At 51.5% G+C, this 21,526-nt stretch overlaps 1 protein-coding gene across 4 annotated transcripts; it reads right to left on the reverse strand.

The window, feature by feature from the left end:
• ACCS (1-aminocyclopropane-1-carboxylate synthase homolog (inactive)) lies at window positions 1-21,526 on the reverse strand. Of its 4 annotated transcripts, XR_009245290.1 has the most exons (16): window positions 21,058-21,526; window positions 18,613-18,903; window positions 16,936-16,995; window positions 13,627-13,697; window positions 11,962-12,031; window positions 11,150-11,216; window positions 9,856-9,953; window positions 8,595-8,672; window positions 7,735-7,835; window positions 7,018-7,107; window positions 5,422-5,467; window positions 5,174-5,315; window positions 2,316-2,458; window positions 2,086-2,239; window positions 1,755-1,967; window positions 1-868 (listed from the first exon to the last, which is right to left on the reverse strand). XR_009245290.1 is itself a non-coding variant. In XM_058663143.1 (15 exons), the coding sequence occupies exons 2-15, from the start codon at window positions 18,901-18,903 to the stop codon at window positions 1,855-1,857; spliced, it is 1,449 nt and encodes a 482-aa protein (XP_058519126.1). In that variant the 5' UTR covers window positions 21,058-21,526; the 3' UTR covers window positions 1,534-1,854. The 4 variants fall into 4 exon arrangements, 3 of the variants coding, with proteins under 3 accessions (XP_058519126.1, XP_058519125.1, XP_058519127.1); XM_058663143.1 differs by lacking the exon at window positions 1-868 and having other exon boundaries at window positions 1,534-1,967; window positions 2,161-2,239; XM_058663142.1 differs by lacking the exon at window positions 1-868 and having other exon boundaries at window positions 1,534-1,967.

Raw genomic sequence — 21,526 nt, forward strand, 5'->3', positions numbered from 1 at the left:
TTTAAATTAAAACAAATACGTCTTTTTAAAAAGTTATTTATTATCTGCAATGCAGAGTTAAAGAGGGAGAGTTGATGTTCCACCCGCTGGATCATTCCCCAAATGGCCATAACAGCCAAGGTTGGGCTAGGCTAAAGCCAGCAGCTCAGGAGCTCCTTCAGGGTTTCCCATATGCAGCCTAAACACTTGTGCCATCCTCTGCTTCTCACTTGGGCATATTAGTAGGGAGTTGGATCAGAAGCAGAGCAGGTGGGACTCAAATCAATGTTCACATGAATGCTGGGATAACAGGGTGCAGACTTAACCCATTGCAACACAACTAATCCTGACACCAGCATTTTTCAGAATCAGGAATAGAAAGGTAGTGTTCCCTATAACCAATGACATTCGAAACAACTAAAGGTCAAGTGGGCACTTGGTACAGTGGTTAAGCTAACACGTTGGATACCCACATCAGTCTAGTGCGTGGGTTCACATCTGATTCCAGCTTCCTGCTGCTATACACCCTGGGAGACAGCTGATGACGGCTCAAGTACTTCAACCCCTGCCACCCACAGGGGAGAGTGGACTTGAGCTCCAGGCTCCTGGGTCAGCCTGGCCCAGCCCTGGCTGCTGTGAGCATTTTGGGGAGTAAACGAGGGGATGGAAGATCTCTGTCTCTCTTTCAAACAAAATGAATATTTATGAGATGGAAGATTATGGTGGGACAACGCAGAGCTGGTTCTCAGGACTGGAGGTAGTGGGAGGCTGCTGGAGCTGGTGGGGGGAGTGTGGCAAGAGCAGCTGACTTTGAATCCCAGTTCTGAGATGCTTCTGTGTGGCTGTCATAGATGGCATCATGCCATCTCTTTGAGACTCAGGTCCCCACCTGTAAATAAATTACCCAGCACAGGGTCTGGCACACAGAAAGCATGCAACAGAAGATGGGGGAGGGGAGAGTGAATGAATGAATGAATGAATGGCAGTCTGAAAAAGGAGAACAATTTTCAACCAAACAGCCTGGTTCATAGAATGGAAGAATTGTTTGCACTGATTTTCTTAAAGGAGGAACCAGGAACGCGCCCGCTTTCCTAAGCAGGAGCTGTAAGCCAGATGAAAGCTCGTTTAGGCTCTGAGCAGATGCGCATCCAGAGATAGAATAGGGGGCCCTTTGCACTCAGTGTGGCAGGCCAGTCCCCATCAGCCTGGTCCACGGAAGCCTCTGTTCCAGTTCCAAATTCTCTCCCCATAGTCATCGCTAGGCCACTTGGCTTTGGGGACACCAGTGAGGGAGGCTCCTACCCAGGCAGGAGGAGGAGGGTCCCGGAGACGGGTGGTGAGGGGAACATGTCGTTTTCCCCAGAGTCCCAGGACTCCCACACACAACCCTGTTCCCCTGATGGGAGTTAACAGGATTAATTCCATCCTCCTTGTTGTTGGGGAGGTACCACTTTTTAAAAATGTTCTGGACATGGTCGCCCTCAGAGGTGCTGTTCCCTTGGTTGGTTTCCCCAGCAACCAAGCACCACATATAAAGAAAGGCACCAGGAAAAACAAGGTCCAGGTCAGTTGTATTTTCTTTGCCAGACTCCCTGCAGACTGAGGGCTGTGGCTGAGAACAGGCAGGACTCCCCCAACCCGCAAATGACCCACAACAGGCACATCAAGTTCATCACCATGTGGATTAACAGGAGACAAGGGCAGCTAAAGTTGAACCTTGGCTGAAAGGGTCTCCCACTGCTACTGAAAAAGGCAAGAAAAGAGTTCTTCCATACAGGTAAAACTGAGCTGAACAACTTCCTGGGAAGCCAGTCACCTGCAGCCACACCAGGTCCCGGGTCAGATGCAGTGGCTGCTTAGGAGGCAGGGACCAGGTCACCTGTGCTGGTCTCTGGGTTCCTCGGTCCAGGATGGAGGTGGTGGGGATGGAAGTGGGTCTTTTGCCACTGGGGATCTGCCTTCAAGCACCTGCCGGACCCTCTGCATCCCTAGAGGGGAGGTAGAGACCAGTCAGCATGGATGGCTGAAGCCACTGGGGCCAGACAAGCAGTAGGGACAGGATGAAGAGGCAGTAGGATGCTGTGGTAGGGAAGGTGGGCTGCTTACCCAGACGGAGCCGGTGGGCCTTGTCGGAGAACACAATGCGGAACCAGCCTGGCTCTTTACACTGGAAAGCGTTACCGGGGGACAGCAGCACCTTGTTGTCCAAAAAGCAGCGACCCAGCAACCTTTCTTCTTCGAAGGTGGCCTGCGGCAGGTACTAGGAACACACAAGAGGCTCTGAGCACAGCTGAGCCACTCCCCTCCTGGAAGGATGCTGGAGCCACCTCCCCTACCTTCTGCAAGTTGATCCAGATGAAGAGGCCGGCCCCACGGTTCAGAAAAGGGACCCCCAGAGCACGGAGCTCCTCAGAGATGTAGGCGTGGGCAGCCTTGAGCCGGGCATGGTTTTCTGGCACATATACTTGGCTGATCCAGTCTGTTTAGGGTGAAAGGGAGGTCAAAGATCAATGTTCCATCAATCCTCCACTCTACCTTGCTCAAAGTCCAGAAAGAAAAACGCCACCAGGTACCCACTGAGACAGTGTGCTGGCAGGTGAGATCATGACTATAAATCCTGAGACTTGGCCCTGACAGCTCCAGGTCCTGCTCTCCATTCTGTAGCTCAGAGTGCTAAGTTTCTCAGGACAGAAGCAAAGTGAGGGCTTGCTCAGTTAGAAAGCGGTGCTCTAGGAACAGGCAGGTGGCAGTGTGACTAGGATACCACCCGGGAGACCCATGACCAGCATCAGAGTGGCTGGGTCCAAGCTCTGGCTCCACCCCCGATGTCTGTGAATGCCCACCCCAGGGGGTGGAGTGGGGAGCAGGCGACGGCACCAATATCCGGGTCTCTGCCACCCACGAGGGAGCCCCCAGCACCTGGCTTCTGCCTGGCCCAGACCTCTGGGGAATGAACCAGCAGACAGGCAATTTTTCTCTATGCAACTCTGTCTCTTCTCTGCTTTCCAAATAAATAAACACATTTTTTAAAAAGATTTTATTATTATTGGAAAGCCAGATATACAGAGAGGAGGAGAGACAGAGAGGAAGATCTTCCATCTGATGTTTTTCACTCCCCAAGTGAGCCGCAACAGGCCGGTGCGCGCCGATCCAAAGCCGGGAACCAGGAACCTCTTCCGGGTCTCCCACGCGGGTGCAGGGTCCCAAAGCTTTGGGCCGTCCTCGACTGCTTTCCCAGGCCACAAGCAGGGAGCTGGATGGGAAGTGGAGCTGCCGGGACTAGAACCGGCGCCCACATGGGATCCCGGGGTGTTCAAGGCAAGGACTTAAGCCGCTAGGCCACGCCGGCAGGCCCATAAATAAACACATTTTTAACAGACATATTTGATTTTTATTTGAAAGAATTACAGAGAGAAGGAGAGACAAAGAGAGATCTATTCACTGGTTCACTCCCAGAACTGGCCGCAAAGGCCAGAACTGAGCCCATCGAAAGCCAGGAGCCAGGAGCTTCCTCTTGGTCTCCCATGATTTTCCATGAAAAGCATCCTCTGCTGCTTTTCCAGGCCATAAACAGGTAGCTTAATGGGAAGTGGGACAGCTGGGACTTGAACTTGTGCCTATATGGGATGCTAGCACCACAGACGGAGGTTTAGCCTACTATGCCATAGCACAAACCCAAAATGAATACATTTTTAAAATTATGTTTTTACATTACATAGCCAGTACAAAGCTCAGGCCCAGAATGGCCCCAGCATGGCCCCCTGATACAGTGAAGCCCAGGGTAGCTACCCCTCTCTTAATTGAGCTTCATTGTGTGAAGTTCTAGGAATGTACAACATGTATAGATTTGTCTAACTCTCATCAGAGTCTGGATTCAGAGCAGCCCACATTACCAAACAGCACCCTCATGCTGTGTGAAGTACCCCCTCCACTACTTCCTTACCAACCACCGATCCAGCCCTACGTCTTGCTTTCCGGAAGGTCCCAGAAGCAGACCCCTACAGCATGTCATCTTCCGGGACTAGCTCCTTTGCATTTGCCCAGATGACCTGAGAAGGGCCCATGCTGTCACAGGGTTTGAACTGTGCTCCACTGTGTGGATGTACCACAGTTCACGTCCCCAATCATTAATGAAGAACATCTGGGTTGAGTCCCATAATGGGCTGTGACTACAGCTGTTAAACGTTCATGAGATGTGTGGGACCCTGAAGAGCAAGACAGTCACGAGTGGTCTGAAGATCAGGATGTGTTCTGAGAAAATGTGCCACAGAGCAATTCAACAGTCATGTGACCATCACAGAGGGTACTTCCACAAAGCCAGGGTGGCTACAACATCACTGGGGTACATTTTCAGATCATATACGATCACCAACCACCAATCACTAACAGAATCATCACTGCACAGAACCGGACTGTATCCAGGGATGGGCTAACTGGCTCATTCTGCATGTGCGGGCTTTGCTTTCTGAGACACTGCTGAACTGTGTTCCACAGTGGCTGAACCCCCTGACATTCCACCAGCAACCCATGAGGGTACTAGCTGCATCCTTGTCAATGCTTGATGTCACCGTGTTCTTAAATATTGGCAGCGGCACTGGGTGTGGACTCCCTGGGGCTCATGTCAGGCCATCTGTGAGACAGTGTGAACAGCAGGGCTTCTGGCTGCCTGGGATTCTCAGAGCGACAAAGTAGATGGTACATGAAGAGCATCTGCAGGGCTCAATAAAGGGTGGCAATTAAAGTAAATATCTACACTCACCATGCGGACCTCAGAACAGAACAGATCGAGAGAAAGGCTTCACTATAACAATCTTTTCTAAACAGCTCCTGCTCTCTTTTAAAGTGTTGTTCACTGCAGATAATGATGAGTCATACCAATTAAGTCCCTATTACCGGCCAGGTATTGTGCTAACTAAGCTAACTACAAATCACACTATTAGGAGGCGCCATTAGGCAGGTGTCATTAGGAGCCCTGATTCACAGCTGAAGAAACTGGGGCTAGAGGCCATGTGTGTGGAGCAATGGGCTGCTCAGCCAGGAAGTGGCCTAGCAAGCAACTGGCCCCAGTGTGGGCCCAAGGCTGGCGTGCTTAATCTCTGCTCTGAGTTCTCAGGGGACAAGTGTCTATAATCCCACACTCAGAACAGCCCTCCCCTCTCCCCTCATTTTAAGGTCTTGGGCCCCAGGCAGTCACCGTGGTCCCGGAGCAGCTGTGCCACCTGGTGCTGGACCATGCCGCTAAGGCAATAATGGCGGCAGAGGGAGGCCACAGCAGTGGCCACGTCCTGGTTTTCTGTGTAGAGCGTGCCGAAGCGAAGCCCAGACATCCCAAAGTCCTGGAGGAACAGATGGTATAATTTGGGACCAGCGAGTGCTTCCCGGAGGAGGCCCCTCTGCCTTCCCGCCTCCCTGACACCCTCCCACGGCCAACCAGGAACCCACCTTGCTGGTAGCCCACATCACATGTGTCCTCTGGGGGTCAGGCAGGCTGCAGAGAGCACAGTGTGGGGAAAAACAAGCATGACACAGAAGTGGGAGCGGCGTGGGAGGATGGGGAGGAGGCTCGTATGTGTTTGCTTGAACATATGAAATGGATGGACGCATCTGGTCCCAGACCTGAGCCAGAGACTCTGCTGTACCTCTCTGAAAATACTGATCCCCAGGCATCCTGTGGAGTAGGCTTAGCAAAGTGTAACCCACAGGCTGAAAGCAGCCTGCTGTTTGTTTCTGTAAATAAAGTTTTATTTGAACACAGCTATGCTCATTCCTTCATGTACTGTCCATGCAGCATGTTTATTGGTCAGACGGCCTATAAGTCTAAAACACTTATGTTCGGCACGTCATAGGAAAAGTTTGGGGCCTCCTGATTCATAGCTTAAGTGTCCCATCCTCAAAAAACTTCCTTGACCACTCCCAGCAAATAGACCAGTGGGATACCCCAAGCAAGAAATCCTCTCCCAGATTTCACTCTACCGCTTATCATTGCTGTAACCAAGTGACCAGCTGTGTAGTTGGCTGCTAAGTTTTTGGCCCATGGAGAATGGGGAGGACACTGGGTGAGACAATGGAGAATGGGGAGGACTCCCTTGGTAAGCCAACAGGAATGGGGAGGACTCTCTTGGTGAGCCAATGGAGAATGAGAACTCCCCGGGGGAGTCTATGGAGATTGGGGAGGACTCCCTGGGTGAGTCAGTGGAGAATGGGGAGGACTACCCAGGGGAGCCTATGAAAAGTCGGGAGCCCCAGGGGAGCTAATGGAGCAGACTCAGCAGTATGGAGGTCTTGAACAAAGCACAACAACTGCTGGGATCTCTGAAAGTCACATTCACAGCCTTCACACAGGGGGTGGGCCCAAGCGTTGCTAAGGTGATTTGGCTACAAATTCTTTGCTTAACTAAAAAGTCCAAGATTTAGGGTGGATGTTTAGCCAGGTAATCAAGACTGGTTGGGACATCCTATTAGAGTGGCCTGGGTTTGCATCAGCTTCCTGCTAATATGTACCCTGGGAAACAGTAAGAGATGGCTCAGATATTGAGAGAGGTGGAATAGAGTTCCTGACTCCTGGCTTTGGCCTATCCCTCTCGCTCCTTGCCCCCACTCCTCATGCCTCTCCTCTTATGCCTCTCCCTCCCCCCCTCTTCTTTCTCCTCCTCAAACACACTTCTCTGGAGCCCAATATTTAAAGAGCTGGGAGTGACACACGCATGGGGCTCCAGAAGTATCTGCTGAATGACTAAATGAGTGAATTAAACTGAAGCTACCCTGGGTCTGAAGGAAACAGCAAGGTCGGCCAGTGTGTGCCCAGCCAGCCTATCTGCAGCAAACTGCAATGACTCCCTCTTTGGAGCTCTCAGAAACCCATGGAATGACTGAAAACTGTGAATTCAGCCCACTCCTCCTCCCTCCTCCCTTGGGCATCTGACGGCCAGTGGGACCAGCCAGATGGATTAGGCATTGCCCTGAGGTTGAGTCAGAGATGCCGGGGCGCTGTGAGAGAACTGGGGGCTGTCAGAGTTCACTGTGTCAGGAGAGCCTCACCTTTCCAGGCTCAGGACACTGCGGTACTCCACTGCCTCATCAAACACGGATAACATGTAGACCTCATCCATGATCACGTGCAGCTCATGCCTAGTGGCAGCAGGTGACAGAGAGCAAACAGCTTGATTTATAGGCCAACATGTCCTGACTCAGGGTGGCTACCAGTACATAAAAACTCAGAGAGAACACGGGCTAGCCCAAGTTTATCAAGGTGCTCCAAAACCACTTTCATTTTATCTAGGTTTTTTAACCGAACAGGGGTCCACATGCACAAAGCAGGTGACAGCAGAGCCTTTCAAGCTCTACAGGGGAGAGGCAGAGCCACCCCAGACCTCCATCAAGGGTCACCAGGGCTTGAGTCAGTCAGACCCGCATTCTACCCCAATTTGACCAATGGACAGGCCCACACTCCACTCCTAAGAGTAGGGGTGTTATGAGGGTTACACAAGATGCAGTACCCCTAAAGTGCTTAGTAAAGCACCTGGCCCCCAGACCAGGCAACACATGATAGCTGTTATAGCTAAAGACATGTGGGGAGCAGAGAAGAAACGACAGCCCATGAGTCACCCCCCTTCCCTGCCCCACTGTCAGGGAATGACCCAAGCAGTTAGGTGGGCACAGGGGGAGAAAGAAGACATCAGGGTCTTCCAGCGTCCATGTGGGAGGCTTGCTTTGTGCAGGCACTGGGGGGAGGAGGGGCAGTATGGGGCACCTCACCTCTTGGCAAACTCCAGGTACTCTCGCAGCTCTGCTGGGGAATAGACGTCACCCAGCGGGTTCTGGGGATTGATGAGGATGAGGCCTTTGACTTTCACACCCTGAAACCAGGCGGGGGGGCAGTAGACTGTCAGGAGCTCTCAGGTACCTGGTCCTATCAGGCCAAGCCCATCATTGGGGTGCACCCCCAAATCCCCACTAGTGGGGGTGGGAATGTGATGGCGACAAGTGCATAACCTTCCATGAAGCAAACCAGAAGGGCACAGAAGTGCATCTGCGGCATTGTGACTGTGATAAAACTGCAGAGAAAACAAAGGTCTCGGGGCATCAACGCCAGTGGAGGGTGCCTCTGTGGGAGAAGTGTGCCTAGGGCATTGCACATGAAAATTCTTGCAATGAGTCTGCATAGCTTTAACAAGCAAGGTGAAAAGCAATGAGGGAGTCAGATGGCTACAACATGGGCTGGAGAGGAACCCCAACATACAGGCTTCTGTCTCAGTGGGGAGCCCTCAGACGCCCTTGGAGTGAGCTGGATACCCCTCAGGGTACCAGGGACTTATTGAACTGTGGCTACACCCTGCCCCTGTACACCAAGTCAGAATCAGATCGGGAGGGCAGGGGGAGTGTGAATGAAGTTCCCTCATAGATCCTCCATACACCAACATTTGGGGGTCTTTTCCTGATAAAGAGACCCTCCCTGGGAAAATCCTCTCTGACTCCCAGCTTAGCTCTTTGCTACCCGCTTTCCACCTGTCCTACCAGAGCCTACAAGCTCCACTCCCACAGAAAGGTGGTCCATGCCCTGTTCACATCCACCCACCTCCCTCCTCCCAGCCCTGGATTTGATTTGACCTCCAGACCTCAGAAATGGCTCCTTGCAGGGCCACCTCTAGCTTCTCCACTGTGAGCTGGAAAGGGCGGGTGCCTGGCCCAGTGACCTAGAAAAAGACCCACCAGAACCATCATTCAAAACACAAGGGCCCAGAGCCAGCAATGTGGCATGGTGGATAAAGCCACCGTCTGTAACACCTGCATCCCATATGGGTACCGGTTCAAGTCCTGGCTGTTCCACTTCCAATCCAGCTCCTTGCTAATGGCCTGAGAAAAACAGCAGAAGATGATTCAAGTCCTTGGGCCCCTGCCACCCACTGGGAGAGAGAAGCAGCGACTAGCTCCTAGCTTCAGCCTGGCCCAGTCCTGGCTACTGCATCTATCTGGGGGGTGGCCCAGCAGATGAAAGATCTCCCGCCCTCTCTCTCCCTCTCCCTCCCTTGCTCTCCTTTCCTCCCTCTTTCACTGTAATTCTTTCAAAGAAATATTTTATTTATTTATTAAATATTTATTTATTTTTACTGGAAAGGCAGATATGTAGAGAGGAAGATCTTCCATCTGCTGATTTACTCTCTAGGTGGCTGCAACAGCCAAAGCTGAGCCAAACCAAAGCAAGGAGCCAGAAGCCTCCTCCGGGTCTCCCACACAAATGCAGGGTCCCAAGGCCTTGGGCTATTCTCGACTGCTTTCCCAGGCCACAAGCAGAGAGCTGGATGGGAAGCGGGGTGGCCAGGACAGGAAGCCAGCATTAATATGGGATCCCATTGTGTGCAAGGCAAGGACTTTAGCCACTAGGCTATTGCACCAGGCTCACAAATAAATCTTTTTAAAAAGAATCACCCTGTGTATATCTGACCTTCCAAAAAAAAAAATCCACCAACCTCCCCAGACCTGAGCCATTGAGCCTCTCCTCCCCTGTAATCTCCAGACCCCCTGGAACATTCTCCAAACACTCAGGTGGGGCTACTCCCTCCTCTTACTGCCATCTTACTCTCAAGCTGCCGGCAGAGGCCCCGGGGGTTTCTGATTGGTGTCCCAGGATTTCCATGTGCAGATCTTTGTGGCTTGTTCCTGCTCCACCATGTCTGAGACTGACCTTGGCTTCTACACTGACCGCAGGGATCCGGGACTTGGAGCCTGGGCCCTCTGGGTAGCCATGTAGCCACAGAAGGCTCCATTCCTCTCTCTCACTGCAACCCGTGGCCTCAGCAGGAACTTCCTCTTCCATCCACCTTCAGATTCAGACACAGGAAGTGGCCAGGGTCTCCCCAGGTATCCGGGGACTCTTACCTCACTGTCCAGGTAGACACAGACCAGTCGGACGTTACCACTCAGATAGACGTGCTGGGTGATGGCTCCGTAGTAAGGGGCGGGGATCAGGAATGCTTCTGGGGGTGGAGTGGACGGGGCCTGTCATGCTCTGGTGGGAATAACCTAGACCCCTGTCCATTGGTCCCACTGCCTCTCCAAGTCTTCAAAATTCTTAGGGAACATCTGGTGCCTGCACCCACTTTTTCAAAAACTCTTCTAAAGACTGCATTCAGGAGATGAGTCCCTTTGCGATGATTGACAAATACCATTTGCTGAGCAGCGACCCAGGCTGACCATATCTTTCATTTTATCTCATGGGATCCACACCATCACTCTCCAAAGCAGGCATGAAGAACATTCTCACTTTACAGACCAGGAAAGCAGATATATCTCTGGAGATAATCCCCATTCCTGATGGTCCAAAATAGGTAGACTAGCCTATTGTGTCATTACAATGGCTCTTTCCTTGTATGATTCTGATCCTAGTTACTCCCTCTCCTTGTGCGAGTTTCACAAGGTATTTTACCTCCTGTCTCCTCATCTGTGAAATGGGCATAACCACAGACCCTGTCTCATAGGAGAGTTGGAGAGTTGGAGGATGCATGATCAGTGTTAGGTCAGAGTCTAGAAGATAACACATGATCAATAGATGTCATGAACAACATCATGGGCCCATGTCCCCTGCATGTGATAACCCTGGTCCTGACCAGTCCCTACTCTGACTGCATCTCTTCCAGCAGGCACTTGGACTGCCCACTTCACAGCCATTCCACTTTTTTTCCTCACCAAGAGAGTTGCTGTGACCAGGACTGTATGCAAAGAAGGTGAGCCCCACCCCCCGGCCCTGGGAGATGAACCCCATTGGACCCAAGCCAAGCTTGGCTCTCCTAGTCCTGCTTGCCAGGGGTGGGCTTAAGAGTCAGTAAGATGTACGCAGCTCTCCTGGGACTTCGTGGAGAAAAGGAATTTCCACTTCCCCTCCTAATGAAAAGGAGACAGCCATACCTCACCCCTTGCTTCCTGGTTTAAGACACACTGTCACATAGGGATGTGATAACCACCATGTGAGCGGTAAGGACAAGCCATGATAGTCACGGAGAGGAATTCCAGAACCTGATATCACGTTAGACCTCCCCTAGGTGTCTTCATTCCCAAGGAAGCCATTCACTGAAGTCAACCACAGTCTAGGCTATTCTCTAAGGTCCAAACCATCCCAATACAGACCACGAGGCTGGGCAGCCTCCAGCATGTGGTGGACCAGGGATCTACTTACCCCCTACTTCACACAGCACCGTGGCCATGGCAGAGAAGAGAGAGGCACAACCATTCAGAACGACCACCTGGGCGTGACACACATGGGACAGAGATGACTCAACTGAGGAGAGAGCAAGGATAACACAGGAGTAGAGACAGAGCCCTCCTCCGTGTCCCAGGAGGCTTGGTTCCAAAGCAGCCTAGGGAGGTACCTGGAGTCCCTGCCTAATGGCCAAGTTTATTCATGAGACTCTGCTCCAGACCAACTGGGCAAGAAAGCATGGAGCAAGTCACCATGCTAGTTCTGCCCAGTGCTCTACAACTAGGCTACCGTGCAGCTTGAGCAGAAACAACCCAAAGACTAAAAATGGAGGGCTGATGGGCAGGGGGAAGAGGAGGGAGGCACTCCTTACTCTGCTTTCAAACAATTTCCATCTTAGTGTGTGCAGGGAGCTTGGTGCAGCAGCTCAGACATGACCTGAGATGCCCACATCCCACGTCAAGCACTTGAGCTTCAGCTCCAGCTCCCATCCCCATGCCAGTTTCCTGCTGATGTGCACCCCAAGAGGCAGCAGATGATACTTAAGTAGTAGGGTCCCAGCTTCAGGCTTGTCTGGCCCTGGCTGCTGTGGGCACGTAGAGAGCAAACCAGTGGGTGGCAGCGCTGGCTCCCTCCCTGCCTACCTCTTTCTCTCATGTCAAGAAAAGCTTCCCAGCAAACTCCAAGCGAAAGGCAGACCCTAACTCTGCCTTATCCTTGGCCAGACAAAAGCTGGAAGCTGGGGCAGGGGGGTGGTGGCAGAAGAGAAGAAAGGTCAGGGGGCTACTCACATTCTCTGGTTTGAGGGGTACCGGACTCTTGCAATAGAAAGACAGGAACTTGGCCACTTCCTCCCGGAGGCTGGAGATGAGACAGACAGGTAGGCAGTGTGTGTCAGAGGGTCCCCAAGCCACATCCCACTCCACAGCTCCTCCAGGCAGCTGCCATTCCTCTCCCCTGGGTTCTCACAGGGGGACCACACTGAGGATCCAGCGCCATTCCTGGGCACCCTCCTCTTGCACATACATGTGCTGTCACTCTCATGCTTGGTAGTTCTAGGACTACCAGCCACTTCATCAGATTTCAGGGATGTCAAATGTGACACTTGTACATGACGACACAGCAGTGATGCTAACACCACAACTGTAGCAACTATTACCACAGCTCCTATGTGAACACTTACTGAGCCTTCGATGTACAGATGCTATTGGGAGAATTTTACTCTATCTTAACGGTGTGTGACAGACACATCTGCTGTTCCTATCCCACAGACACAGCAACTGAGGTTTGATAGACTGATGCCATTTGTTCCAATCCCGGCTGCTCCACTTTCCATCCAGCTCCCTGCCTGTGGCCTAGAAAAGCAATCAAGAACTACCCAAAGCCTTGTGACCATGCACTTGTGTGGGAGACCCGCAAAAGGCTCCAGGCTTCTGGCTTCGGACTGGCTCAGCCCCGGCCATTGTAGCTACTTGAGCAGACAGCAGATCTTTCCTCTTTGTCTGTCCTCTCTCTGTATAACTGACTTTCCAATAAAAATAAGTAAATCTAAAAAAAAAGAAAGTGGCAGAGTTCAGGGAGCTGACTAATCCTCTGCCTGCAAGCATCAGCATCCAATATGGGCACCAGTTCATATCCTGGCTGCTCCACTTCCCATCCAGCTCTGTTTGTGCCCTGGGAAAACCTTGGGACTCTGCAACCACGTGGGAGACCCAGAAGAAGCTCCTGGCTTCAGATTGTCTCAGCTCTGGCCATTGTGGCCCTGGGGAGTGAACCAGTAGATAGAAAATCTTTCCATCTTTCCTGCTTTCTGTCACTCTGCCTTTCCAAGAAACAGAAATAGTAACCACCACCACCACCACCAAACGGCTGAGTTCACACTTGAGCTCATGGCTCTGCCTGCAGCACCCACTGACTCAATTACTTTGAGAATGTGCACTTCAGAACCAGTCTTGATATCGAGTCCTGCTGGGCCGCCAAGCCCTATAAACAGGGTCTGGGTCTTAGGATGTGCTCAGTGAGCACAGATACTGGGAGTCCTGTTACCATCTCCCAGCTCCCTAGCAGGCAAAGGCCCCAAACTGGCTCCTCCAGAGCTACTATGGAGGTAGGCACAAGGACTCCTCTCCTGACCCCTGTCCACATGCCTCCAATCCAGATCAATGAAACCCACCTGGCAGCTCCTGAGCTAGGAGGGCCTGGCAGGGACACCAGTTCCCTGCAGGTGTCTGAAGGGGCCTGTGACCACCAGGTCCCCAGCATGAGGCTTTCTCAACCTGCTGCTATTGACTTCGGGGTTGGAGGCAGACTATCCCACAGGGCACTACTGAAGCTTCAGCAATACCTTGTGTGTACCACTAGGCACAAACATCATGCCCCTTTGCCATTACAATGACTCTGAAATGTCTCCAGACACTTCCGTCCATTCCCAGGGAAGCCACAAAGTAAGCACTTACAACAGGTGTCCCCTCCAGTCAGCATATTGCAGCAGTGCCGGCTCCACCCGCAGCATGTCACTCTGAGTCAGCTGGGCACAGGGAGAGAAGAGCAGGGCTGAGGGCTGGCAGTGCCCCCAGCATCCATCCAGTACCAGGCCCTTCAAGTCCAGGGCTTGCTCTGCTCATCAGAGAAACTACAAGAAAGGCGGTCATGCATGGAAACTGAGGCTCAAAGAAGTGGGTTTGGTGGTGGGCACCTGCTGAGCTGGCTCAATTGGCTAATCCTCCACCTATAAACACCAGGATCCAATACTGACACTGGTTTGTGTTCCAGCTGCTCCACTTCCCATCCAGCTCCCTGCTTGTGGCCTGAGAAAGCAGCAGAGGTGGAACCTATACTCGCATGGGAGATCCGGAAGAAGCTCCTGGCTCCTGGCTTCAGATTGGCTCAACTCTGGCTGTTATAGCCATTTGGGGAATAAACTAGTAGATGGAAGAACTTTCTGTCTGCCTCTCCTTCTCTCTGTAAATATGCCTTTTCAATAAAAACAAATCTTTAAAGAAAAGAAGAAGAGGAAGTGGGATGACTTGGCCAGCATTCCAAAGCCAGCAAGTGGCAGAGACCAAAACTCTAGAACTTCTGATTGCTGACCCAGTGCTCTTTCTATGATATTTCTCTCAGGAGGTGGATTTGGCAGAACAAGGATGGGGGAGCATGACATTGAGCTCTGCAAGGTATGATGGAAGAGGCTCCAGAAACGGGTGCCATCACCTTAGTCTTGGTTTCATCTCCTGGAGGGACTCAACCACTGCTTCCTGCTGGCTCCAGGCCACCTCAGGGCATGTGGCAGTTTCTAGTCCATCCACTCCATGACAGGTACTGGATTAGTCATTGCTAGGCTATCACAAGTCAAAGAAGGGCTAATTATAATGGGGCCTTGGGCAGTGGGACTGGAAGGAAGAATGAGAATCAGCCACTTCTACATATCTGTGCAAATTTCTTTCCCTTTCTTCATCGCTTACAGCCGATCCAATAGGGAATCCACTGGTCAACCACGGCCACTGACCACTGGAACAGTGGCTCGTGCATACTGAACTGAGACATGCTGGATTTTCAAGATTTGATATGAATAACGGATGTGAGGGACAGCACTGTGGTATAGCAGGGTAATCCGCCACATGGGTACCAGCTTGAGACCCAGGTGCTCCACTTCTGATCCAGCTCCCTGCTAAAGTCCCAGGGAAAACAGTGGAAGATTCCCCCAAATGCTCGGGCCTCTGCACCCACATGGCACACCTGGAAGAAGCTCCTGGCTCCTGGCTTCAGACCTACCCAGCCATTTGAAGAGTGAACCAGTGGATGGAATTTCTCTGTGTCTCTCATTTTTCTTTCTGTAACTGTGCCTTTCAAATAAATAAGAAATATTTTTTAAAAGAAAAATAGATGTGAAATATAGCCTTAGTATTTTTGTATCAGTTACATATTGAAAATATCACAATTTGGAGATATTGGATGAAACAAAATACATTAAAATTAAATTTATCTTTTTAGCAGAATATTTACACTGATATATATGGCTCAGCCTGCATATATTTCAGTGCTGAGCTATTTTAGAAGGAGGAGATGACTTTGGTGAGACAGGGCTTTAAAATCTACTCCTGTGACAAGCAGTTTGGCACAGCAGTGAACACAGACACACTGCATACCAGAGAACCTGGGCTTGATAACTGGCTTAGTTTCTCACTTCTTCCTCTTGATAATGTTGATCCTGGGGCAATGATGGCCCAAGTTACTGGTTCTTGCCACCATGTGGGTGACCAGGGTTGAGTTTCTAGTTCCTACATTGGACCTGGCCCATCAGTCCCCACTGCTGGGGTCACCTGGGGAGCAGATCAGTGGAACAGATTTCTGTATCTGCCTGTTTTTCTCTCAAATGCCAGAAACAGCTTTGCAACTGGGCCAGGCCAAAGCCAGGAGCAGGGAACTCAATCCAGGTCTCCCAGGTGGCAGGGACCCGATTGTGTCAGCCGTCACCTGCTGTCTCCCAAGGGTGCACATTAGCAAAGAGCTGGAATTGATAGTAGAGAGCCGGGACTTGAACCAGGTACCATGGCATGGGACAAAGGAGTCCCAAGAGACATCTCAGTTGCTGTGCCTAAAGACTCCCCTTCACAGTCTAGAAAAAAACCATACCAAAACCCCTCAAATACTTCCTCCCTACCACCTCTGCTTTTAGATGCTGAGATTCAATCACTTTTAAAAACTGGCTCCTTTGAGGTAGGCACTGTAGTTTCTGCAAACCCAGACGAACACTGCAGCCTGGGGAGACCCACGTACAGGGGCTCACCGTGATTTGCTGGAGAAGGCCAGCTCAAGAAGGTTAACTACAAAACTGCCAGGCATTTTGCAAGTCACGTTAAAAAGTAAGACTAAACTGGGCCCGGCAGCGTGGCCTAGCCGCTAAAGTCCTCACCTTGAAAGCCCCGGGATCCCATATGGGTGCCGGTTCTAATCCCGGCAGCTCCACTTCCCATCCAGCTCCCTGCTTGTGGCCTGGGAAAGCAGTTGAGGACGGCCCAAAGTTTTGGGACCCTGCACCCACGTGGGAGATCCGGAATAGGTTCCTGGTTCCCGGTTTCGGATCGGTGTGCACCGGCCCGTTGTGGCTCACTTGGGGAGTGAATCATCGGGCAGAAGATCTTCCTCTCTGTCTCTCCTCCTCTGTGTATATCTGGCTGTAATAAAATGAATAAATCTTTTTTTAAAAAAAAAGTAAGACTAAATTAACATAAGCTTTAGAATTAAATTAATTACCCTCAAAACAAAGGTGGGAAGCATTCAAATATCCCTGCCTCCTGACTTACTGCATGGTATAACCATTCATGCATTTGAAATGATCTCCTCTCAGGCCTGCATGAAGCAATGACTACGCAGTGTGTTTTGCCATGCCTCTTCCTCTTCCTCCCCAACCGCGTTCCTCAATGCTACGGAAGTCAGCAGAGCTGTAATGAGGGTCTTGTTCTCCTAAAGAGCCAGCTGGGATATACCCATTATGCAGCATGGAGCGTCTTCCTTCTAAGACCAAGGGGCCAAGAAAGCTGGAAGCATTGAGCCAGCAAGAGTCTGAGCAGAGACAAGAGCAGAAGGAGGAAGGGACAGAACAAAGAGGAAACAGGCAGTTGTCCCCAAGGCTGAGCTGGAGCAGAGGGTCCCCTGACTCCCAGGCCACGGCTGCTGAGGCTTTTCCAGGCCGTTGCAGAGCCAACATTCCAGCAAAGCTGCCTCCAGAGGTTGGTGACACAGCCCACGGTACCCCCAGGACTTACCCGCCTGGACAATAGGTCAAAGCAGAGCTTGTTCTCACTGGTGCCCAAGTTAATGATGCCCTGGGGATGAGAGCGCAGAAGCAGTGTAAGCATGACAGAGGGTACCAGGGAGAGACCTGAGGAGCCCACAGAGGCCCTCCACAACCCACCAGCCCACCCTTGCGACTACTCCCCTTATCCTGCTCAAGCTATGTCCTGCCCCATAGCTCCCAGATCCCCTCTCCCCATTTCTAGAGAGAGCTGTCTTAGTATCACCTCTTCCAGGAAGCCTCCTCCAAACATCCCCCAGAAGTCATCTTTTCTTCTGGGTCCGGTAGATATTTAAAGTCATCTTTCTTAAAAAGTTACTTATTTGATGTGTAGAGAGACAGCCAGAGAGAGCTCCTATCCACCAGCCTACATTCCAAACAGCTGAGCTATACTGAAGGCGGAGCCAAGAACACCAGGTGGCAGCCAGCCGACTAGCCTAGCAGAGCTAGGCTGCCTCCCAGGGTGTGCATTAGCAGAAAGCTGGAGGGAGATAAGAGCGAGAGCTGAGTATTGAGCAGAAGTATTTCAATGGTGGAACACAGGCATCCTAACAGGCACCTTAAGAGCTAGGTACAATGTCGGTCTATTAGCATTGTTTAATAAAAATTTGTTTTGTACTTGCAAGATGTAAAGAGACAGAGTACGAGTTAGCCCTTTACCTATCTCCTTCACAGCTCAGGTCAGCGTTGGGCCCAGGACACGGGGACTAATGGATGTGATGTCTCCCCTACTGATGGCCAAGACATTAATATACATCTCTCAAAGGATATAGGCAAACTCAGGATGTGTTTACAGGATGAAAGAATAAACATGGTAAATTGGCAGTTGGATACAGAGACAAGGGTGGAAATAGATTAAGAAGATGCCTCCTGTGAATGCTACTCCAGGAGGCCTGACAGCCACCTCTCTCCATGCATTTATTCTATTAGGAGGGAGGATGGAAGGAGCAAGCCAAGTTCTCCCTTCCAGACCCCCAGAGAGGACTCCTGCACAGCCGACTCCTGCTCTCTGAGTTACCAGGAGCAGGAAAACAAGGTGAAAAAGCATAACTCAGGGCCCAGCGCAGTAGCCTAGTGGCTAAGGTCCTCGCCTTGTATGTGCCAGGATCCCATGTGGGCACCAGCTCATGTTCCAGCTGCCTCACTTCCCATCTAGCTCCCTGCTTGTGAACTGGGAAAGAGTCGAGGATGGCCCAAAGCCTTGGGACCCTGCACCCACGTGGGAGAACCAGAAGAAGCTCCTGGCTCCTGGCTTCAGATCCGCTCAGTTCTGGCCATTGTGGCCGCTTGAGGAGTGAACCAATAGACAGAAGATCTTTCTCTTTGTCTCTCCTTCTCTCTCCTTCTTTCTGTAAAATCTGACTTTCCAAAAAAAAAAAAAAAAGAAGAAGATAAATAATAAATCCTAAAAGAGAAAAAATAAAAGCAGAACTCAAATGAGTTAAGATGACAGCAAAGAAAAAAACTGGGAGGTTCCTCCGTCCACAACCCATCCATCTACAAATCTTTTTAACTCTGTCCGCGAAACACATGGCCCGGCCACATTCTTCTCACTTGACAAGAGCAAGCTGGGTTCTATCAGCCATAGTGAGTTAGCCCACTTTGCAGTCCCCCTCTTGGGTCCCAGTGGGGAGCGGGCTTCACTCACGTTGGGGTTCTTGTCCTCATCGTATGCATCCATGCGGTAGGTCCTGTAACCTTCCTCAGCGGAGTCCCAGAACCACTTAATGACTTTGCCTCGAGAGGACAAGAAGGGGCTGTCACAGGAGACCATGGCAGTGGGATCGCCCACCGCATAGGCCCCCAGCAGCTTCTGATGTGGTGTCCTGGAGCATTCGCTTTCCAGATCATCCCTGTCGCCACTGCATGGGTCTTGCGTGGAGGTTGGACCCAGACAGGTGGCAGGAGCCTTGGACTCCTTTGAAGAAAGGGAAGACATCTGTAAAAGACAGACAGCAGCACTCAACGCCCAGGCCTGCTCCAGGGCTCTCTTTAGGCAGTCGTTGGAGATGGGCAATATCTACTGACTACTTCCTGCCTTTGTTACAACCTGCACAATCACTCCAGCAAGCAACATCTGCTAAGCACCTAGTCCAGGCCAGGAGTACATCTGCTTTTACACACCTTTACTCTATTGCTGTTTTCCCATTTTCCCTTTTTCCATACCTGCATAAGTTTTTTGTTCTGTAACCAAAGAGGCCCCTGAGACTCTTTTTCCATCCTAGCTAAGGTTCAATGGGCTGAGTCTGTAAGCAGGGCAAGTGTTTGGCAAAGTGGTGCTGGGGACGCCTGCATCCCACAGTGGAGTGCCTGGGTGTGAGTCGTGGTTCTGCTTCCCATTCCAGTTTCCTGCCAATGCACACCCTGGGAGGCAGCAGGCAATGGCCTGAATAGTTGGGTCCTTGCCACCCACACAGGTCACCCAGTTGGGTTCCCAGCTCCTGGATTTGGCCTGGCCCTACAATGACCATTGTTGACAGTCGAGGAGTAAACCAATGGAGAGAAATCAATTTTTAAGATTTATTTTATATTTGTTGGAAAGGCAGAGTTATAGACAGAGAAGGAGATGTCTTCCCAAACTTCCCAAATGGCCCCAAAGACTGGGGCAGAACCAAACTGAAGCCAGGAGCCAGGAACATCTTCCGGGTATCCCAGGTGCATTAGCAAGGAGCTGGTTTGGAAGTGGAGCAGCCAGCATTCCAACCAGTGCCCATATGGGATGCTGCTGTAGGTGGTAGCTTTACCCACTGTGCTGCCACTACTCTTCCCCCCTTTCAAATAAACATGTGTGTGTGCGCGTGTGTGTGTGTGTGTGTGTGAGAGAGAGAGAGAGAGAATGAGAATGAAGTTCTTAGCAGAGCAGAGCTTGGGGACCTGATGGTATAAGAGTAGGATAAGCTGGTGGTCTGGAACAGAGGATGGGTGGGAACCTGGCATTAGTGGGATGGGATGCCAGGAGCAGCTGGTCTCATCCTACTTAACTCTAGCAAGCAGTTTCTGCTTCTCCCACGGTGATCAGACTAGCTAGGATTCAAACACTGCAAAGGACCCTAGCTTTATGGAGGTTACCCCACCTCTACAACCAAGGTGGAACTCTCAGGAAATCTTCGTGTTAGATTTGCTGACCACCAGGGAGAGAATAACTCAGCCGAATATATACAAAAGAATTTAGATGGCCTTTATTTCAGGGAACCACGGTCATGGGCTTCCCTTCCGCCTGTAGCAGGAACACACAGGTGTAGCAGAGGGCTACAGAGGAAGAAGGGCCAGAAAGAGAGTTGCAGGAGCTGTTTAACTTCTTTTAACACAGAAGCTGAAGTGGGGGTTGTTTTAGCCCCTCATTGGTGGAGCAGTGACCCCACTTCCTCAGGCACCCCGCCAGAATTCTATCCTTCTGGGTCACAGCCCGAGATCAGGGTCAAAGCATGCTCTGCCCTTCTCCTGTTACTGTGGTAACCAGCACTACCTAGTTCAGCATGCTTGAGCCTAGGAATCACTAGGCTACAGCAAGCAGGGAGCAGGTGTGAGGGTTGTGTTCTCAAGGTTGGGTACTCCTTCCTCACAGGGTTATTTTCCTTGGAGCCTTTTAGGATGCATGGCAACTCCCAAGCTCTCAACCGCCCACTGCCTAGTAAAGGTTGGTATGAAAGACCTGTGTTTTGGCCGGACTGTGGTTGATTCAGTGCTAATCTGAGGTTAAGGGGAAGGTCGACCATCTGCAACCTGACTGCCTAGCACCATTAGAATAGACAACACGACTGTTAATTATGCTACTGTGTCTCCGTGATTTCTCCCTTTGTCACCTGTATCAAACAGGATGTGATTTTAAGGTTTAAAAACATTTTTGCTTTAGTCTATCAGCGTCTTGCTCTGTGGCTGCTATCCAGCCAGTAAATACAGGCTGTAAACTTCGACATCTTTGTGTCTAATGTGGTCTCTGATCAACCTCACAATACCTCCCCCATTTCCCCAGTCCTCGTGTGTGTACAAATAGGTGAGGAGGAGGCAGCCCAGTGACCCCTTGGAGCTAAATTATGCTCCACGAAGTCTTCAGCGCCCTCCCCAAACTGGCTGGGCTCTCCCCAGCGCTCACCTCGGTCAACAGCCCGGGTCTTTGGAGTGGCAGCGGGGCTGGCAGAGGAGGCCTGCGTATGGCCTGGGACGGGGAGAAAACCGCTCCCAGCTCCAGGTGTCCACCGGGAGCGCACAGCCACACGGCTGCGCCTGGTCAGACGTCGGAGATCGGCCTCGGGATTCTGCAAAGCGGCACCGCTGGCGGGCATTAAACACCGACAGGGCCTCCCCGGCAGGACGGAGAACGCCACGGGAGAGGCGGCTCCCGGATTCCGGGAGGAATGCGTGCTCGGGTCCTGACGGAAGAGCTGAGACGCTTTCGTAAAGCGCACGGAGGGAAGGCCCGGCTGTCTGCTTCTCGGCCAGCTTGGGGACCGCCCCCGTTGGGCGGCAGCGCCGGACACCGCTCCGCTCCCGCGCGATCCGAGGCCTGGAGGCTGCTCCCCAGTGCTGGACGCGCGGCTGAGCCCAGGAGGGCCCCGGAACCA

Source organism: Ochotona princeps, chromosome 4 (genome assembly GCF_030435755.1).
Source record: "Ochotona princeps isolate mOchPri1 chromosome 4, mOchPri1.hap1, whole genome shotgun sequence".
Classification (NCBI taxonomy): domain Eukaryota; kingdom Metazoa; phylum Chordata; class Mammalia; order Lagomorpha; family Ochotonidae; genus Ochotona; species Ochotona princeps.